Source organism: Lathyrus oleraceus, chromosome 5 (genome assembly GCF_024323335.1).
Source record: "Lathyrus oleraceus cultivar Zhongwan6 chromosome 5, CAAS_Psat_ZW6_1.0, whole genome shotgun sequence".
Taxonomy (NCBI): Eukaryota; Viridiplantae; Streptophyta; class Magnoliopsida; order Fabales; family Fabaceae; genus Lathyrus; species Lathyrus oleraceus.
The window spans coordinates 123,115,363-123,134,724 of record NC_066583.1 but is presented as its reverse complement, the minus strand read 5'-3'; the positions used below and the strand labels follow the sequence as shown (position 1 = coordinate 123,134,724).

The 19,362-nt window shown below is 37.7% G+C and overlaps 1 protein-coding gene and 1 long non-coding RNA gene across 2 annotated transcripts; both read right to left on the bottom strand.

Moving 5' to 3' along the window:
- Window positions 1-7,885: 7,885 nt before the first annotated feature.
- LOC127088012 (uncharacterized) lies at window positions 7,886-8,598 on the bottom strand. The gene is made up of 3 exons (XR_007790102.1): window positions 8,302-8,598; window positions 8,135-8,219; window positions 7,886-8,053 (listed from the first exon to the last, which is right to left on the bottom strand). It is a non-coding gene; the product is annotated as an uncharacterized LOC127088012 (long non-coding RNA).
- An 8,870-nt stretch (window positions 8,599-17,468) lies between these two features.
- Window positions 17,469-18,668, bottom strand: LOC127079168 (zinc finger BED domain-containing protein RICESLEEPER 2). Its single transcript, XM_051019590.1, has 2 exons — window positions 18,317-18,668; window positions 17,469-18,220 (listed from the first exon to the last, which is right to left on the bottom strand). Exons 1-2 carry the CDS (start codon window positions 18,666-18,668, stop codon window positions 17,469-17,471), a joined length of 1,104 nt encoding a protein of 367 aa, XP_050875547.1.
- Between the last annotated feature and the right edge of the window lie 694 nt (window positions 18,669-19,362).

Sequence of the window (19,362 nt, the reverse complement as noted above, 5' to 3'; positions counted from 1 at the left end):
TGGGTTGTGAAATGAAAATTATTTGCATAAACCCTTAAGGGATATTATATGAATTTGGTTAAAACCCTCATAGAAGGGAACATAGATTAATGAAAGGAACTATTAGACTCATTCATCGCTCAATTTACTGCTCAAAAGAGACAAACTACTATTATGATTGTACTCAATGGATCATGCAAAATAAGAAAGAGATCCTGCGGGAGTACATCGATCGATTTACCGAGGTGGAAGTGGAAGTAAGAGGTACAAATGATGAATTAAAATGATGGATATTCAAAACGGGGCTAAGTTCAAATTGCATGTTTCGAGAAAAACTAGGGTTGGGAGGAGCTTGTAGCTTATGTGACCTATTGATTAGGGTTTGGAATTCTATTAGATGAATGACAAAATGTTAAACACAACGTTGAAATAATGTGTATGATAACAAGATTGCGTAATAGGAATAATAAATGCATAAACTAAATAACCCAAGAATTGTTAACCTAGTTCATTGCAAAGTCACCTACGTTTATGAGGCATTAACCTAATGAAAGGAAATTCACTCTTAATAATCAAAAGTACAAATTGGTCTTATTTGAACTTTCTCGATTCAATTCATTTTTTTCTAATACTACCTATGAATTTCGATCCAGGCTCCCCCTAAATATGATACCCCTATCACCTTCACTCAAATATCCTCCCAAGTGTTTATGTAATTACAAAAGTATGTGAAAGATGAATCACTAATACAACTCAAATACTCTATTATTCTAATTTATATATATGACGCAAGAATAGAGTATTACAAAACAAAAACTCAATAATAATTAAACATGCCAAGCTTAATAATGCAAGGTCTTAGCCTTCATAAAAGAGAATATCTCCTTAAATAGAAACAATAGTCCAACTTAAAAGGACCAATAGGGTTTTGGCGTGAAAGCGGTCAGAATCCAAGGATTGCATAAAATATCAATCTCCATAATATTGATTATGAATCTTGGCTGATATTGATTGAAACAAATCTTGATTAGATATGAAATTGATAGAAATAAAAATTCAATTTTTTAAAAAAAGAATTCAAAGTAAATATTTCCAAATGAGTACATAATTTCAAATCAAATCCTTAATTGAATATAAAAGGAAATAGAACTCAAAAGTGTGAGATATATACTTCATTCAAACTTGAGCTCCAAGCAAACAACTCGAGATATGATGTCTAATAGAATGACCAAAAAAATTTCTTAACATTTTGCTTTCCACTAATGCGCCATGAATCACTTCGAGGCATGATGTCTCACAACTTGATAGAACATCTTGTTTCATATGTTGCATAAAAAATATTTCCAATCACGTGTAATAATAGGGCCCAATTATATATCAACTAGAAAGAAGAACTATTAGATGAAGAGAAGGCCCAGGGAACAAGTAACCCTAATACGACCGAGCGATGGAATAAGATAGTAATCATTATAAAGATGATGGAGAGAAAGGACCCCATGCCAAATTTTCTGCATACACTTATTTAAACACATGAATGGAAAAAATATAACAAGAATGCAAAAACACATAGTTCAAAGAAGTCGGGATCAAGAACCTCTATCTAGTTAAAGAGTCGTCTAGGACATATAAGTTGAAATACCGTTGTTTCTACAAAAGTCACATCCACAAAACTAATGAATGCATCCACCTAAAGAATGAAATTGAATCACTAGTAAAAAAGGGACAAATCACTGAGTATGCCCAAGATGGAGGCCAAAGAGACAAACATGATAGAAGAAAGACCACAGAGGACAAAATGAGTCACGAAAGAAGAAACAAACATCTCACCTAGATAAGACGTCCCTAAGAAAACTATTGAGGTTGTAAGTAGAGCCAAGTGAATAAATATAGTAGGAGAGAGAAAAAGGAAGATCTAAAAGGGAAACAACTATATATCGCTTTAATTATTGAGGGCCTTCATAGAGAGAGAGAAAAAACCTCCAAGGGGACTATGAATTGGGGGATTGTCGAGTTAATGAAAATCAACAATGAGGAAGGAAGAGATCCTGACGGGAAGGTGTAAAGGTCTATCCTTAGATTTAGGGATAGTGAAAAGGTAGGTGGAATCCCAAATGAGATTTGTCATTGGTGATAACGACAACCATGACCAAGTTTGATGTATCCAATATCTTCATTGATGGAGGGAATTCTTGCGACATCATGTACACGAAGCTTTTTGAAAAGCTAGGGCTGAGAAGAGAGAAGTTATGGCCATACAAGGGATCTGACCTACAAACCTTTAACGGTACAATAACTCGCCTCGAGGATATATTGAGCTAATGGTTACCCTAGGAGAAGGGAGAGACTCGAGGATGGTCGACTTATAATTCCTAGTAATTCCATGCAGAAGTGTCTACAATTGTATCTTGGGCACACCCTCTAGTTCACCTCAAATTAAAGTATCAGAATGTTCACTTTAATCCTTATCTCTCTCAATAAACCAACTGTCCTAGTGAGATCCTCCAAACACTGATCCCGATTGATAGTAAGAGAATTGATGGGTTCCTGAAGCACTTCTTTTTTTTTCTTATAGAGACGGCCAAGCAAGAAAACATCTCCCTTTCTAGTGGCACAAAAGGACAAAACAGACGATGTCTAGAGAGCTTGATACGCTAGTTCACTCAACTCCTCTTAACGAATGGTCTAAACTTTGCTCAAAAAATATGTGTAATCCTCCTCAAAAAAATAAGACCAAAACTCCCTAGCAATTTGTAGACCATTACGAGTCAAAAGTAAATGTGGTAATGTAGATATGGTCGACATTAATCATACACCAGGGTCAGATATACCAAAGTTTTGATGAGGCGTCTGAAGTAATCTAATGAACAACCCATCACAATAGAGGGCTTCAACAACAGGCCTGGTTATAGGAATCCGTTATATTACGAGTGGCGACAAGCGTAAAGCATCTTCTGCCACGTCTTGGTCCGGAGAGTCCTGGACTTCCACTTCGAGAAGGACATGAAGGTTAATTGCGTCCAGACTGAGAAGGGACCCTATGCATGTGATTTCTTTAATAGTCTGCTCGACATCAATGACTGTAGTCAAGGGGCATCCTCTTCATCTAAAGCATTATGTTGTAACCTTTCATCTTCTTTGCAAACTAGGGATTGGCCAAGACAGAGAAATAATAATCATCTATGCAGCGCCAAAGAAAAAAGGAAGTCTCCTGCGTGAAGGAGCAACATTGTCAATAAATCCCAGATTTTCAAAGAAAGCTACCAGTTTCCTCTTCATAAAAGTTTCTTCATGGGACAAGTAATCTAATTTATAGACATCGGATTTGGAATAAAAAAAGAAATGACTTTGGTTCTAAAATTTGGTGAATATGTATGAACATTTGTAAGGAGACTCAAAATATATGCCACATATGCTGACACTTGTCACATTGGTAAGGGGACTAACTTGGTAGTATTGTTCCTTGAAGTTCTTCACACTCTTTGAATAAACCTCCATCATCTTAGTACTCTGCCTAAGAGAGACCGAACTTGGATCTGGGGATGAATTAGTATAACTTTGTTAGACTTTAAAGAGGTGGAATAAGAGTGTCAGAGACATAAAACCTTTATTTTTGTATTCATACAAGTACTAGAAGACTTTGATATAAACCCAACTCACCGGGTGCAATTATGAAGGTACAATTACTATATCGTTTAAAATTCCCACCTTAAAGTTGTTAGGGGGAACTTATAAAAGAAAACAAACATTTATGGAGAGGGATGACACACCCATTGTACTTGCTGCATATCCTATTATTCCTTTTGGGGAAAGTACTCCCCAGTTTAAAGATGGACCTACCCCAATGAATGCGTAGTCTAGACCACCCCCACTGAAGAAGGAAAATGAGATATTCAACATTTCTCAATCCATCCAAACGATAATGTTATCCCTTGTTGCCTTTATGACTTTGAATTTAGAATTTCCCATGCCAAAAGAGGCTTCCAACACATAAAATAAATGTTCATAAGTAGAAGCACATAGTCGATAAAAAGACAAACTTTGCGCCTCAGTCGAAGTTCATATATAGCAAGAGAATTCATCAAAGCAAGAAACATGACTAAAAACACATAACTCTCCTCTCTAGAAACCCTAATAAAGCAAGCAAGTATGGAAAGAAAAGAATTTTTCATTTTCAGGCGTTACCCTAAAAAAGGCGAACTTAGAGACCCACATGTTTTATGCTCTGCTAGAAGAGGTGGCATAAGTACGTCTGAATTAATGCATGAAGGAATGAGATATGTGAAGACAAATAAGGTTGTAGACGCGAGAAAATAACTCTTAAAGATTCACAAATGGAAAAAAGAGGAGCACAATAACCTCAAAACTCCTTATATATCCCCCAAGGAAGACGTACTGTGCGTCCAACAACGACCGAGATCTCATCACACACTGTTCAAGAACACTCAAGTGCCTAGTACTATGGGGAATCATTAGCCTCAAACCCAGTGACACACTTTGAGATATGCTTGTGAAACATTGTTAATCATGAGGGGACATTTAATGCACCTCTTCTCAATGATACAAACGTCCCATCAAGGCTATTGTATTTTCCTCCACCAGAGGCCAGATCAAAGACCAACCCAACAAAGCCCTCGTTCTACGATGTAGGAACAAGAGCTTAGGGGAAACTATTTTGGGTCGTCCACAAGGTCCATGAAGAAAACCCAATAATGAGCGGCGATGAAGAAGACACACAAAACAGGTGGACCTTCATCCTTGCCGAGGATACACACCCTCCTTCACGTCTCTCACCGTTGAATCTAATCGAATGATTACCTGTATAAAGCGTCGAGTCGGACGCAGACGATTTTAACCGCTCATTAGATATAAAGACCATATCATGTCATTTTAAGTATTCAATCTATTTCCACTCTAAAATTACTTTTGACCCATTTACTAACTTAGACATTAGAATGTTAATTTTACAAGTCCAACCCTCTCCACTATACATAAAGTTCGACTCACCACACTAGAAAATTGATCCTCCATATCTGAATTTTATTCCATGACTCCATTATCTATCTTTAGTCCCTCAATCGGAGATAATATTTATTGTAACTTTCCATTTACCGAAAATATTATCAATCATATATTTTAGTAAAACTATTATGTCAATTAATTATTCTTTTTAAAAAACACTTGAACGAGTATTAGTTTGGAATGTTCATTGTATGTTTGAATTTTTGTGTTTTGGTACAACGTATATTTGTAATTTATTGACGTGTTTGTTGAACTGCATCCATACATTCCATGCAAACAAAACTTTTTCCTCCATTTACATAAAGTCCGACTCACCACACTAGAAAATCGATCCTCCATATTTGAATTTTATTCCATGACTCCATTATCTATCTTTAGTCCCTCAATCGGAGACAAATTTTATTGTAACTTTCCATTTACCGAAAATATTATCAATCATATATTTTAGTAAAACTATTATGTCAATTAATTATTCTTTTTAAAAAACACTTGAACGAGTATTAGTTTGGAACGTTCATTGTATGTTTGAATTTTTGTGTTTTGGTACAACGTATATTTGTAATTTATTGACATGTTTGTTGAACTGCATCCATACATTCCATGCAAACAAAACTTTTTCCTTCATTTACATAAAGTCTGACTCACCACACTAGAAAACTGATCCTCCATATCTTAATTTTATTCCATGACTCCATTATCTATCTTTAGTCCCTCAATCGGAGATAAATTTTATAGTAACTTTCCATTTACCAAAAATATTATCAATCATATATTTTAGTAAAACTATTATGTCAATTAATTATTATTTTTAAAAAACACTTGAACGAGTATTAGTTTGGAACGTTCATCGTATGTTTGAATTTTTGTGTTTTGGTATAACCAGTATTTTAAGAACCGAACTGAACCGGCCGGTTCAACCGTTTGAACCGGGAACCGGAGCTGAAACTTCGGTTAGGCTTAAAAACCCGTTGATGGGCTAAAAATGCTAAAAACCCAGAGAAATCGGGAAAACCCGCTAGGAACCGCTCAAACTGCCGAACCGGGCCCAGTTTTATGAAACCGAATGGTCAACGCAAATGGCCCATTTTTTATTAATAAAAACATAAATTAGAAATTACGAAACCCCAAACCCTATTTTATAAGTCTTTCTTTATTCATTCTGACTGTAGCCGCTCGCTTGATGTCATTTCGTTGCCGCTGTAGCACCAAAGGTTTACAATAACCACATAGGGCTGGACAACGGGCCGGGTTGGCCGGGTTGGAGCCCAAAACCACCACCCAACCCAAACCGCGGGTAGCTTTTAAAGACCCATTTTCGCCCAAATTTAAATACGGTTTTAACGGGTTCGGTTTAGACGGGTTTCAGGTTAATACATACGGGTATTTCGGGTTAATAGACTAATCTAATATTTAATCCCAAAAATATTTTTAAATTATTTCTTAAAAAATTCTTTAAATTTTATTTTTACCAATGGATATAAGCTAATCTAAAAATTCAATAATTGTTCACATGACCAATGGATATAAACTATCAATGTCTAGTTTAGATGATTAAATATAATATAAATCCAAATTAATACAACATTGAAATATTTTTGTTATGAGTAAATGTTATCAAATACATAAGTTGGTATTGTCATATGTAAATGCTAATTTTTGACAGGGTGTTTGACAAACATTATCATTTCCAAGAACCTTCACACAAGCTGTTGCCAAATCCTGTCAAAATTAAACTACATTTTAGTCACACTAAAAGAAATCACATAACCACATAAACAGAAACATGAAATGGACCACAAAATCTGAACCTGTTAAACCACATAACCACATAAGAGAAATTGAAATGGACCACAAAATCTGAACCTGTTAAACAAAAATCAAATAAGTATATTAGGACCACTATTAAACAAACATGAAACAAAACAGGGACCACTATTAAATTATAAAGTTTAAATAACTTACTTAAATAGAACCAAGAATCACAGCTATATGATAAACACTTATGCTATAAGCTGCAGATTATGTTGCTTATTCAAACAAGGCCATATTCCAAAACTCAGACTTACTCTAACTACTGGAATTGTTGCTTATCCAACTATTGGAACCCAGATTATGTTACTTAAATATTACCACGCTCTCTCTTCAGTAAATATATACAGCTGCAAATTACCAATCCAAAATGATGGTTACAGTAACTTTACACTTCCCTTTCATTTTGCTGTCAACAACTTACTCTAACTACCGTGTATTTTGGGCACACATCAAAATATCTTATCATCAATTGAAAGTACCATTAACTAAAGTTTTGAAAGTAACATAAGTTGCAGATTATGTTGCTTATCCAAACAGGGCCATATCCAAGGATGAGTTCCAGAGCCTCACTTTTTTATGCAAATCTGAAATTGAATCCATGGGCCGTATAACAGTTGGAATTCTGCGATTGCTTAAGCTAGAATGTTCTGTTGGCCAGTCTGTAATGGATCAGCTAGGCAATCTAGGTATGACATAAGTTTTTAATGTATGCAATACTTCATATTGACCTATTAAAATGATAACTACAGTAAGCCTAAAAACAAGAATGTTAAATCATAACCCTTACCTTACCTTGCATTTGCTGCAGCCTAAGCTGTTCCTGCACGGCCTCTATTGCTGCTCATTTACCAAGTTGATCCTAGCTATATGGCGTATGTTGCTGCTCATTTACCAAGATGTTGCAAAAATGTATCAATTGATCCTGTCTATATAGCGTATCGTCACAGTTTTACCAAGTTGTTCCTGCACGGCCTCAAAATGTTCTATTGACACAATTAGCAATACTTCATCTAACTAATGGACAACCGACCATGACATTACCAACTTCAGTTCATAATTAATTAGTAGTAAATCCAACTAAAAAACCACTAATGATAATTAATACAATAATATATTGTTTGATGCATACCAAAATTTGGCTAGCTTGAATATCTTCAAAATCCACAGGACAAAATATATATTGTTTGGCCATTGAGTAGTCACAAAATATAAGTCACATATGACTTCAAAAAACATAGTTGAACTGAAAAATTAAACAAGAAAAATATTAAGCTTTAAAAAGGAATAAAGTAATAAATAAATCAAATTAATAAAGTAAATATACCTCCATATTTTTCAAGCACAACCAGAAGGTTGTGGCTGAGACGGTAAAGATCCTCTTCTTGCTGTAGAAGAAATTTCTTCAAATTCTAAAATTCTGAAATAAACATTTTTTTAGAAAGATATAACAATTATGAAATAAAGATATAACATTTTTAAAAATAATTTTACCTGCTATAATATCTTCAGAAAGCTTAAAATCTTCCATGAGGTTCAAGTCTTTGAAATAGGTAAAAGACGACTTTAACCAATTCTGGGTGCAAATTAATGCCTCTGCCATTTCAGGTTTTAGGGAGCTCCTATAAGTTTCTAAGACTCTCCGTCCCGTACTGAAGGCACTTTCTGATGCAACCGTAGACACTGGTGTGGCAAAAATATCTTTAGCTATTGTAGATAAAATAGGATATTATGTTGAATTGTGTTTCCACCACACAAGAAGGTCAAATTTAGGATCCCTTTTGACACACTTACTAGAGTAAAAACCCTCAAGCTCATTTTGTTGATCAATCGAGTCTTGTTCCTCTAAATGTTGCTCAAAAGTGTAACACCCTTCTAAAATACCCCAAATATTTAATTAAAACAACAAAAATATATCAGAGTAGATATGCAATTAAGGGTGTCACACAATCACTTCACACCATTCACCGAAATAACCTGTCATGCTCATTTATTTAATCAAAATAAAACATTGCATAATTCGCAGCGGATAGAAATCTGACAACATGCAAAACATGTAACACATTACATGTAAGATCATTCAACAACCAACAATGAAAATAAGGTAAAAACATCCCGTCCCGATGTTACATCTACCAGAGCATGACCCACTAAGGAACTACACTAGACTCCAAGGACTAGCTTCTACTCAATCACTGCTCGTTACCTGAAAAATAGTTGTAAGGGTGAGTTCCTCAATCGATATAATAAGCATTATAAAACATCATGTAATGCTAAGTAATTTAACACATATCATCACCCTAATCGGATCACACCTTCAGCAAACGGCAACATCCACTCATAATTAAAATAATACTCAACACCAACACAAAACAACACGTATAATATTGGAATACATCCATTCATATTATACGCCATACATACATACATTATGCAATGAGACTCCATGCATGCGGTACCGACTATTTGTGAACATATAGTTCAACCTCACCGATCAAATCCAGATACGGCTACCAAGCTCACTAGTCCCATTCATTTGAGACCTAGTGACTCACTCACTAATTCCTCACCATGGGAATTAGCTACCACCCCCAAAGGGCCATGATATGCACGCTAATCACCTAGCATGCAAACATCAACAACAATCCACAACAACTCACTAATTCCTCACCATGGGAATTAGCTACCACCATAAAGGCCATAATATACATGCTAAATCACCTAGCATGCAAACATCAACAACAATTCAAAATAGACATATGCTCACACTCTAAGCCATAAACAGTCCATTCCACAATTGCATACATAATACATACATTCACAGCATTGTGCATACCATCACACATCATCAGCATATTATCACAAAATCATATCATGTCAATAATATAATCACAGTATTAGCACACTCTACTAATACCTACACTGCTCACAACAATGGGAAATGATCCTTACTATACCATACATCAGCTGAAACGACCAAAACTGCACAACAACAGCTCAGGAAAACCAAAATTCTGCCCATACGCGTATGCCCCATGTCCATACGCGTATGGCCCATTTCCTGGCCAAGCCCATACGCGTATTGCCTACTTCATACGCGTATGCTACGCGTACCACTTCCTCATACGCGTACCAACAGAGACAAAATTACATTAAAAACGTCATCTTCTTCATCCATACGCGTATTGCCTAGTGCCATACGCGTACCAGACCATCTCATACGCGTATCGCCTAGTGCCATACGCGTATGACCAGAAACCCAATTTTTCCAGATCTGCCATGGTTTCTCTGCTACGAAATTCCTCAGATCCAACCTTCCGCAGTCCAATTTTTACACATAATTCATTCCTATCATCTAACACGAATCATATCCTATTCAATTTCACAAAGTCTAACATTATCACATCTAATTCCTACGAATTTCTTCAATTATAACTCAAATCACGTTCATCCATAGGTTCATACATTTCAGCATTCATCACTCTAATCAGGGACAATTCAATGGCTTACCACTACCCATTACATGTTAACCCATAATACCCATTAAACGACGATAAACCCCCCTTACCTGAGTTAATCCGGCAATCCGTTAGCTTCAAGCTTTTTCCCTTCTTCAACCTTCTTTCTCTTGCTCTGCCTTTTTGCCCTTTCTGTCTCTTTTTCCTTTTCACGTGAAAATAACCCTTTTTACCAAATGGGACTTTTTCTAATTCCAACTTTTATCCCAATAATAATAATAATAATCCAATAATAATAATCCCAATAATATTCCAATAATAATCCAATTATTTAATTAAATTAATAAATATACTATTAACTTAATTTAAATAATTATCTTATGTTTATCGGGGTGTTACAACTCTCCCCCACTAAAAGAGTTTTCGTCCTCGAAAACATACCTCAAGCAAATAACTCTGGATAAGACTCTTTCATCTGACTCTCAAGTTCCCAAGTCACATTGCCACCTGCTGGTCCTCCCCAAGCTACCTTTACCAAAGCAATCTCTTTACCCCGCAACTGCTTCAACTCTCGATCCTCGATCCTCATAGGTGATGTTTCAACAGTCAGGTTATCTCTCACCTGTACATCATCTACTTGGACCACATGCGACGGATCAGGAATGTACCTCCTCAACTGAGACACATGAAAAACCTCATGCAAATTCGCAAGTGACGGCGGTAAAGCGATACGATAGGCTACCTCCCCTATCCTCTCCAAAATCTGATAAGGACCAATAAATCGAGGTGTCAACTTCTTCGACTTCAAAGCTCGACCAACCCCAGTTATCGGAGTAACACGAAGAAACACATGATCTCCCTCTTGAAACTCAAGTGACTTCCTCCTCTTATCATGATAACTCTTCTGACGACTTTGAGCAATCCTCATCTTCTCCTGAATCATCTTAATCTTTTCTGTAGTTTGTTGAACAATCTCCGGTCCAACCACAACACTCTCACCGGACTCATACCAACATAAAGGCGTCCGACATCTCCTACCATACAAAGCTTCAAACGGTGCCATACCAATGCTCGAATGAAAACTATTGTTGTAGGTAAACTCAATCAAAGGTAAATAACAATCCCAAGCACCTCCCTTTTCCAAAACACAAGCTCTCAAAAGGTCCTCTAGTGACTGAATCGTCCTCTCAGTCTGACCATCAGTCTGCGGATGATATGCAGAACTCAATCTCAGCTTAGTTCCCAAAGCCCTCTGCAAACCTTCCCAGAACTTCGATGTAAATCTAGGATCTCTGTCCGAAACAATACTCGACGGAATCCCATGCAAACTTACAATTTTCTCAATATACAACTCAGTTAATCTCTCTAACGGATAGTCCATTCTGATCGGAATGAAATGAGCCGATTTTGTCAATCTGTCAACAATCACCCAAATAGCTTCAAAATTCTTAATTGTCCTCGGTAAACCCGAAACAAAATCCATACTGATACTATCCCACTTCCACTCTGGAATAACCAACGGTTGCATTAGCCCAGACGGCTTCTGATGCTCAATCTTTGACTTCTGACAAGTCAAACAAGAATAAACAAAACTCGCAATTTCTCTTTTCATTCCCGACCACCAAAATAACTTTTTCAAATCATGATACATCTTCGTAGCCCCAGGATGAATACTCAGGCCACTACGATGTCCTTCCTCAAGAATACTCTTCTTAAGTTCGGTAACATCCGGAATACACACCCGATTGCCAAATTTCAAAATACCATTCTCATCAACTCTGAATTCACCACCTTGACCTTGATTCACTAGAGTCAACTTATCAACCAAAAGCACATCGGATTTCTGACCCTCTCTAATCTCATCCAGAATACCACTCGTTAACTTCAACATTCCCAATTTAACACCATTGTGAGTACTCTCACACACCAAACTCAAGTCTCTAAACTGCTCAATTAAATCCAATTCCTTAACCATTAGCATAGACATATGCAATGATTTCCGACTCAGTGCATCAGCCACTACGTTTGCTTTACCCGGATGGTAATTCAAACCAAAGTCATAATCCTTCAGAAACTCTAACCATCTCCTCTGTCTCATATTCAGCTCTTTCTGATCAAACAAATACTTTAAACTTTTATGGTCACTGAAAACCTCAAACCTTGACCCGTACAAGTAATGCCTCCATAACTTCAGAACAAATACCACAGCTGCCAACTCTAAATCGTGTGTCGGATAGTTCCTCTCATGAACCCGCAGTTGTCTCGAAGCATAAGCTATAACCTGCTTATTCTGCATCAACACACCACCCAAACCCAACAATGAAGCATCACAGAAAACCTCAAATGGTTCCAACGAACTTGGTAATATCAGAATAGGAGCAGTAGTCAACCTTCTCTTTAACTCTTGGAAACCTTCTTCGCATTTTGAGTCCCAAACAAACGCTTGCCCCTTTCTAGTCAACATCGTCAACGGTAACGCCAACTTAGAAAATCCCTCAATAAACTTCCTATAATAACCTGCAAGTCCAAGAAAACTCCTTATCTCAGAAACTGACTTCGGAGCTTCCCACTTAGATACCGCTTCTATCTTAGAAGGATCAACAGCAACACCACCTCTTGAAATCACATGACCAAGGAAACTAACCTCTTCTAACCAAAATTCACACTTTGACAGTTTAGCAAATAACTTGTTTTCTCGCAGAACTCCTAGAACCACTCTCAAATGTTCAGCATGCTCTTCTTCAGATTTTGAATACACCAAAATATCGTCAATAAACACCACAACAAACTTGTCTAGGTACGGATGGAAAATTCTATTCATATACTCCATAAATACTCCAGGCGCATTAGTCACACCAAAAGGCATCACAGAATACTCATAATGTCCATACCTCGTTCTGAAGGCAGTCTTCTGAATATCCTCAGTTTTCACACGTATCTGATGATATCCCGATCTCAAATCTATCTTACTGAACACGCTTGCACCAACCAACTGATCCATTAAATCATCAATCCTCGGCAAAGGATACCGATTCTTGATCGTCACTTTATTCAGTTGCCTGTAGTCCACACACAACCTCATAGTACCTTCTTTCTTCTTAACCAATAACACTGGTGCACCCCACGGTGACACACTCGGACGAATAAATTTCTTATCCAACAGATCTTCCAGCTGACTCTTCAATTCAGTTAACTCAACAGCAGACATACGGTACGGAGCCATCGATATCGGCCTAGTACCAAGTACCAAATCAATCGAGAACTCAACTTCACGCTCTGGCGGTAATTCATTCACTTCTTCAGGAAACACATCAGGAAAATCACACACCACGGCTAGATCGCAAATCACCAATTTATCTTTCGCCTCCAAAGTCGCTAACAACATAAACAACTCTGCCCCATCTGTTAGTGCCTCATTCACCTGCCTTGCTGATAGAAACAAACTCTTTCCTTCCTCAATCTCAGGAAAGATCACAGTCTTATCAAAATAGTTGATATAAACTCGGTTAGACACCAACCAGTTCATACCTAGGATAACATCAATCTGCACTAGTGGAAGACACACTAGGTCCATCCCAAAGTCTCTACCAAAAATACTCAAAGGACAATTTAAACAAACTGAAGTAGTAGTCACTGAACCCTTCGCAGGAGTATCAATCACCATACTACCATGCATCTCAGATATCTCTAAATTAAGTTTCACAGCACAATCCAAAGATATAAAAGAATGAGTCGCACCTGTGTCAATAATAGCTACAAGAGGAAAGCCATTAATATAACACGTACCTCGGATCAAACGATCATCTGCAAAAGTCTCAGAACCCGATAAAGCAAAAACCTTGCCTCCCGACTGGTTCTCTTTCTTCGGCTTAGGACACTGTGGACTGATATGACCCACTTCTCCACAGTTGAAACAAGTCACAGCCTTCACCCGGCACTCTGCAGCCAAGTGACCACCTTTTCCACACTTGAAACACTTCTTCTCATTACTGGTACTCATGGATACGATGTCCAGCCTGACCACATCTGAAACACTTAGCAGGGGCACTGGAGTCTCCCCCACTAGGCCTCTTCATCCCACTCTGTCTCTGGAAACCTTTGCCAGCTGCATACGGTTTCCCACGATCATTCTGATTCTTGCCTTTTCTATCAACCCTTTGCTGATAGCTCTCCGCTCTGGCCTTGGTATCCTGTTCAAAAATCCTGCAACAGTCGACCAAGTCAGAAAACACTCTAATCCGCTGATATCCAATAGCCTGCTTGATCTCAGGACGCAACCCGTTCTCAAACTTCACACATTTCGAAAATTCCCCAGTAGCCTCATTATAGGGAGTGTAATACTTCGACAGCTCTGTGAACTTAGCAGCATACTCAGTAACAGACCGGTTACCCTGCTTCAATTCTAAGAACTCTATCTCTTTCTTTCCTCTGACATCCTCTGGAAAGTACTTCCTCAGGAATCTCTCTCTGAACACCGCCCAAGTGATCTCAGCATTCCCAGCAGCTTCCAACTCAGTGCGGGTAGCAACCCACCAATCATCTGCTTCCTCTGACAGCATATGCGTACCGAACCTGACCTTCTGGTTATCGGCACACTCAGTCACTCGGAAGATCCTCTCGATCTCCTTCAACCACTTCTGAGCACCATCTGGATCGTATGCTCCCTTGAACATTGGAGGATTGTTCCTCTGGAACTCACTCAGTTGACGAGCAGCTCCCAAGCCCACAACATTCGGATTCCCTCCAAGTACTCCAGCTAGCATACCCAGAGCCTCAGCAATCGCAGCATCGTCTCTACCTCTTCCAGCCATCTCTATTCTGAAAGTCCAACAAGCTAAAACAATAAGTACTGATAGGGTTACACAACACCTATCCCGTACAGGGGAACGGAATAATTACGACTCGACTCGACTGACTATGCTCTGATACCACTAATGTAACACCCTTCTAAAATACCCCAAATATTTAATTAAAACAACAAAAATATATCAGAGTAGATATGCAATTAAGGGTGTCACACAATCACTTCACACCATTCACCGAAATAACCTGTCATGCTCATTTATTTAATCAAAATAAAACTTTGGATAATTCGCAGCGGATAGAAATCTGACAACATGCAAAACATGTAACACATTACATGTAAGATCATTCAACAACCAACAATGAAAATAAGGTAAAAACATCCCGTCCCGATGTTACATCTACCAGAGCATGACCCACTAAGGAACTACACTAGACTCCAAGGACTAGCTTCTACTCAATCACTGCTCGTTACCTGAAAAATAGTTGTAAGGGTGAGTTCCTCAATCGATATAATAAGCATTATAAAACATCATGTAATGCTAAGTAATTTAACACATATCATCACCCTAATCAGATCACACCTTCAGCAAACGGCAACATCAACTCATAATTATAATAATACTCAACACCAACACAAAACAACACGTATAATATTGGAATACATCCATTCATATTATACGCCATACATACATACATTATGCAATGAGACTCCATGCATGCGGTACCGACTATTTGTGAACATATAGTTCAACCTCACCGATCAAATCTAGATACGGCTACCAAGCTCACTAGTCCCATTCATTTGAGACCTAGTGACTCACTCACTAATTCCTCACCATGGGAATTAGCTACCACCCCCAAAGGGCCATGATATGCACGCTAATCACCTAGCATGCAAACATCAACAACAATCCACAACAACTCACTAATTCCTCACCATGGGAATTAGCTACCACCATAAAGGCCATAATATACATGCTAAATCACCTAGCATGCAAACATCAACAACAATTCAAAATAGACATATGCTCACACTCTAAGCCATAAACAGTCCATTCCACAATTGCATACATAATACATACATTCACAGCATTGTGCATACCATCACACATCATCAGCATATTATCACAAAATCATATCATGTCAATAATATAATCACAGTATTAGCACACTCTACTAATACCTACACTGCTCACAACAATGGGAAATGATCCTTACTATACCATACATCAGCTAAATTACATTACTCAGCTGAAACGACCAAAACTGCACAACAACAGCTCAGGAAAACCAAAATTCTGCCCATACGCGTATGCCCCATGTCCATACGCGTATGGCCCATTTCCTGGCCAAGCCCATACGCGTATTGCCTACTTCATACGCGTATGCTACGCGTACCACTTCCTCATACGCGTACCAACAGAGACAAAATTACATTAAAAACGTCATCTTCTTCATCCATACGCGTATTGCCTAGTGCCATACGCGTACCAGACCATCTCATACGCGTATCGCCTAGTGCCATACGCGTATGACCAGAAACCCAATTTTTCCAGATCTGCCATGGTTTCTCTGCTACGAAATTCCTCAGATCCAACCTTCCGCAGTTCAATTTTTACACATAATTCATTCCTATCATCTAACACGAATCATATCCTATTCAATTTCACAAAGTCTAACATTATCACATCTAATTCCTACGAATTTCTTCAATTATAACTCAAATCACGTTCATCCATAGGTTCATACATTTCAGCATTCATCACTCTAATCAGGGACAATTCAGTGGCTTACCACTACCCATTACATGTTAACCCATAATACCCATTAAACGACGATAAACCCCCCTTACCTGAGTTAATCCGGCAATCCGTTAGCTTCAAGCTTTTTCCCTTCTTCAACCTTCTTTCTCTTGCTCTGCCTTTTTGCCCTTTCTGTCTCTTTTTCCTTTTCACGTGAAAATAACCCTTTTTACCAAATGGGACTTTTTCTAATTCCAACTTTTATTCCAATAATAATAATAATAATAATCCAATAATAATAATCCCAATAATATTCCAATAACAATCCAATTATTTAATTAAATTAATAAATATACTATTAACTTAATTTAAATAATTATCTTATGTTTATCGGGGTGTTACAAAAAGCATCGGCTCTAGCCATTAGTGAAGGACGGCCAACTGTTGTTTCATCATTGGAAATATTGTTTTCACCACTACCAAGAGGCTGTCTATTATGATTTTGGTCATAAGCTCGCTTATACCAATCATACAATTTTTATAAGCTCTCTTTTATAGATTTGATCAACCCGATAGCAAACACAGATCCAACTCCATACATATCCTTAAAAGTCCACTCAATATAACTCAACTTGTATCTTGGATCCAAAATAATTCAAAAATAAATCAACTTGTTCATCTTAGTAGCACACCCCCAATATCTATTATACTTTTCCATCATGTCCCCACCCACACTTGCAAAAACACCATTCAAGTTCATAGTAGCTTGCTTCAGCTCACAATAGATCGCAGACACTTGGTGAAAAGCACTATGCAAACTCCCACTTTGAGAGGTGGAAAAAACATTAGTTGCTTCATAGAATAACTTTAAAAAAGAGATAAAAGCTCTAACAATGTCCCAATCATCACTACTAGGAGGACTACCTTTTCCAAAGAACTCCCTATAGCTCGACTCTTCATACTCAAGCTTATCAAAAGCAGCTTGAAACTTCTCTGCAGCCTCAAGCATCAAATATGTCGCGTTCCAACGAGTTGAAACATCGAGGCGTACTAGTTTTTTACAAGTTATTCCAGCAAATTCAATGCATTCTTTAAACTTGACTGCCCTATAAGGTGAGAACTTGACAAATCTAACAGCATCCCTAACACTAGTAATAGACAAATGCTTATCTTTCAAACCCTCATTTACCACCAAGTTCAATATGTGAGCAGCGCACCTCATATGAAAACATTTTCCATCCCTCATCATCCCATTCATAGTTGATATTTTTCTATGCAAATATGTTATAGCTACATCATTTGAAGTTGCATTATCAACAGTTATGGTAGGCACATTCCTAATTCCCCAATCCCTTAACACCTCTTCAATCTTCCTACCTACCGTATCACCCTTGTGGTTTGGAATAACTGTGAAGCTTATAATTCTCTTTTGATAGTTTCATTCGTTATCCACAAAGTGTGTCGTAAGGGTTAAGTAGTTTTGATTTTGGATAGAAGTCCAACAATCAGTAGTAAGTGCTACTCTATTGCAGTCAGACTTAAAGAAGGCTTTTAGTTTTTGTTTCTCATCCAAGTGTAGCTGAAAACAGTCTCTAGCTACTGTACTCCTAGATGGGAGAGTAAATTGGGGCTGCATTACTTTAGAATAGTACTTAAAACCTTCCCCCTCAACTGCACTAAATGGTTGTTCATCTAGAACCACAAAAATTGACAAAGCTTTTCTACAAGCTTGCTTGTCAAATTTGGAGCTAACATGACCCAAACTAGATCCTTCTACAGAGGGGTATGTAAGAATAGTTTGGGTGGGATCAGTGGTTCTAGGCTTCTTTGCACATTTTAGAATGTGATGGTTCATGTTGGTGGTGCCATGAGTCCTAGGGTCACATAGGTATTTTTTTGTGGCAGTGTTTACAAGCTGCAGTTGGTGTATCAACTAAGTCATCTAGTAATCTAATAAAGTGCTCCCAACAAGCAGATGATTGCCTAGAACCACTTGCACTAGCTTTCCTCTTCTTTGTAGGTTGGGTATTAACTAATTTGTTAGACGGTGTGGCTAGTGATCGAGAGGGGGGGTGAATAGATCACCTCTTTTAAATTTAACGGATTTAAAGTTTTATCAGAGTTTTCAAAGTTGGCGGAAAAATCAGTCCCGAATCGACTTCCGTCTATTCTGAACCGCTACTAGAAAACTGGACACACAAGTTTAATGCTGGATTTTAATGAGAATGACAGAGACAATCCACACCAGAATTTTAACTAATTGGATGCACTTATCATTAAAGTCTATTTCCAATGAATAAAATCTAGCTAACCGTTTTGTCAAACAGTTGGTGTGTGTGTGATCAATGATAGACAGCAATGAAGTTTGCTTAAAAGTTTTCTTGCCACTGCTGTCTTGCAAAAGGAATAATCACAACACACTAACTGGAATTGCTAAAACAGTTTTAAAACGTAAAGAGGAATAAGGTAAGAATACGATACGCAGAGATTTGGTAAGGAAGTTCCCCACGTCGTCCTCGCGTGTGGGTACGTCTCCCTCTCAATTTCAA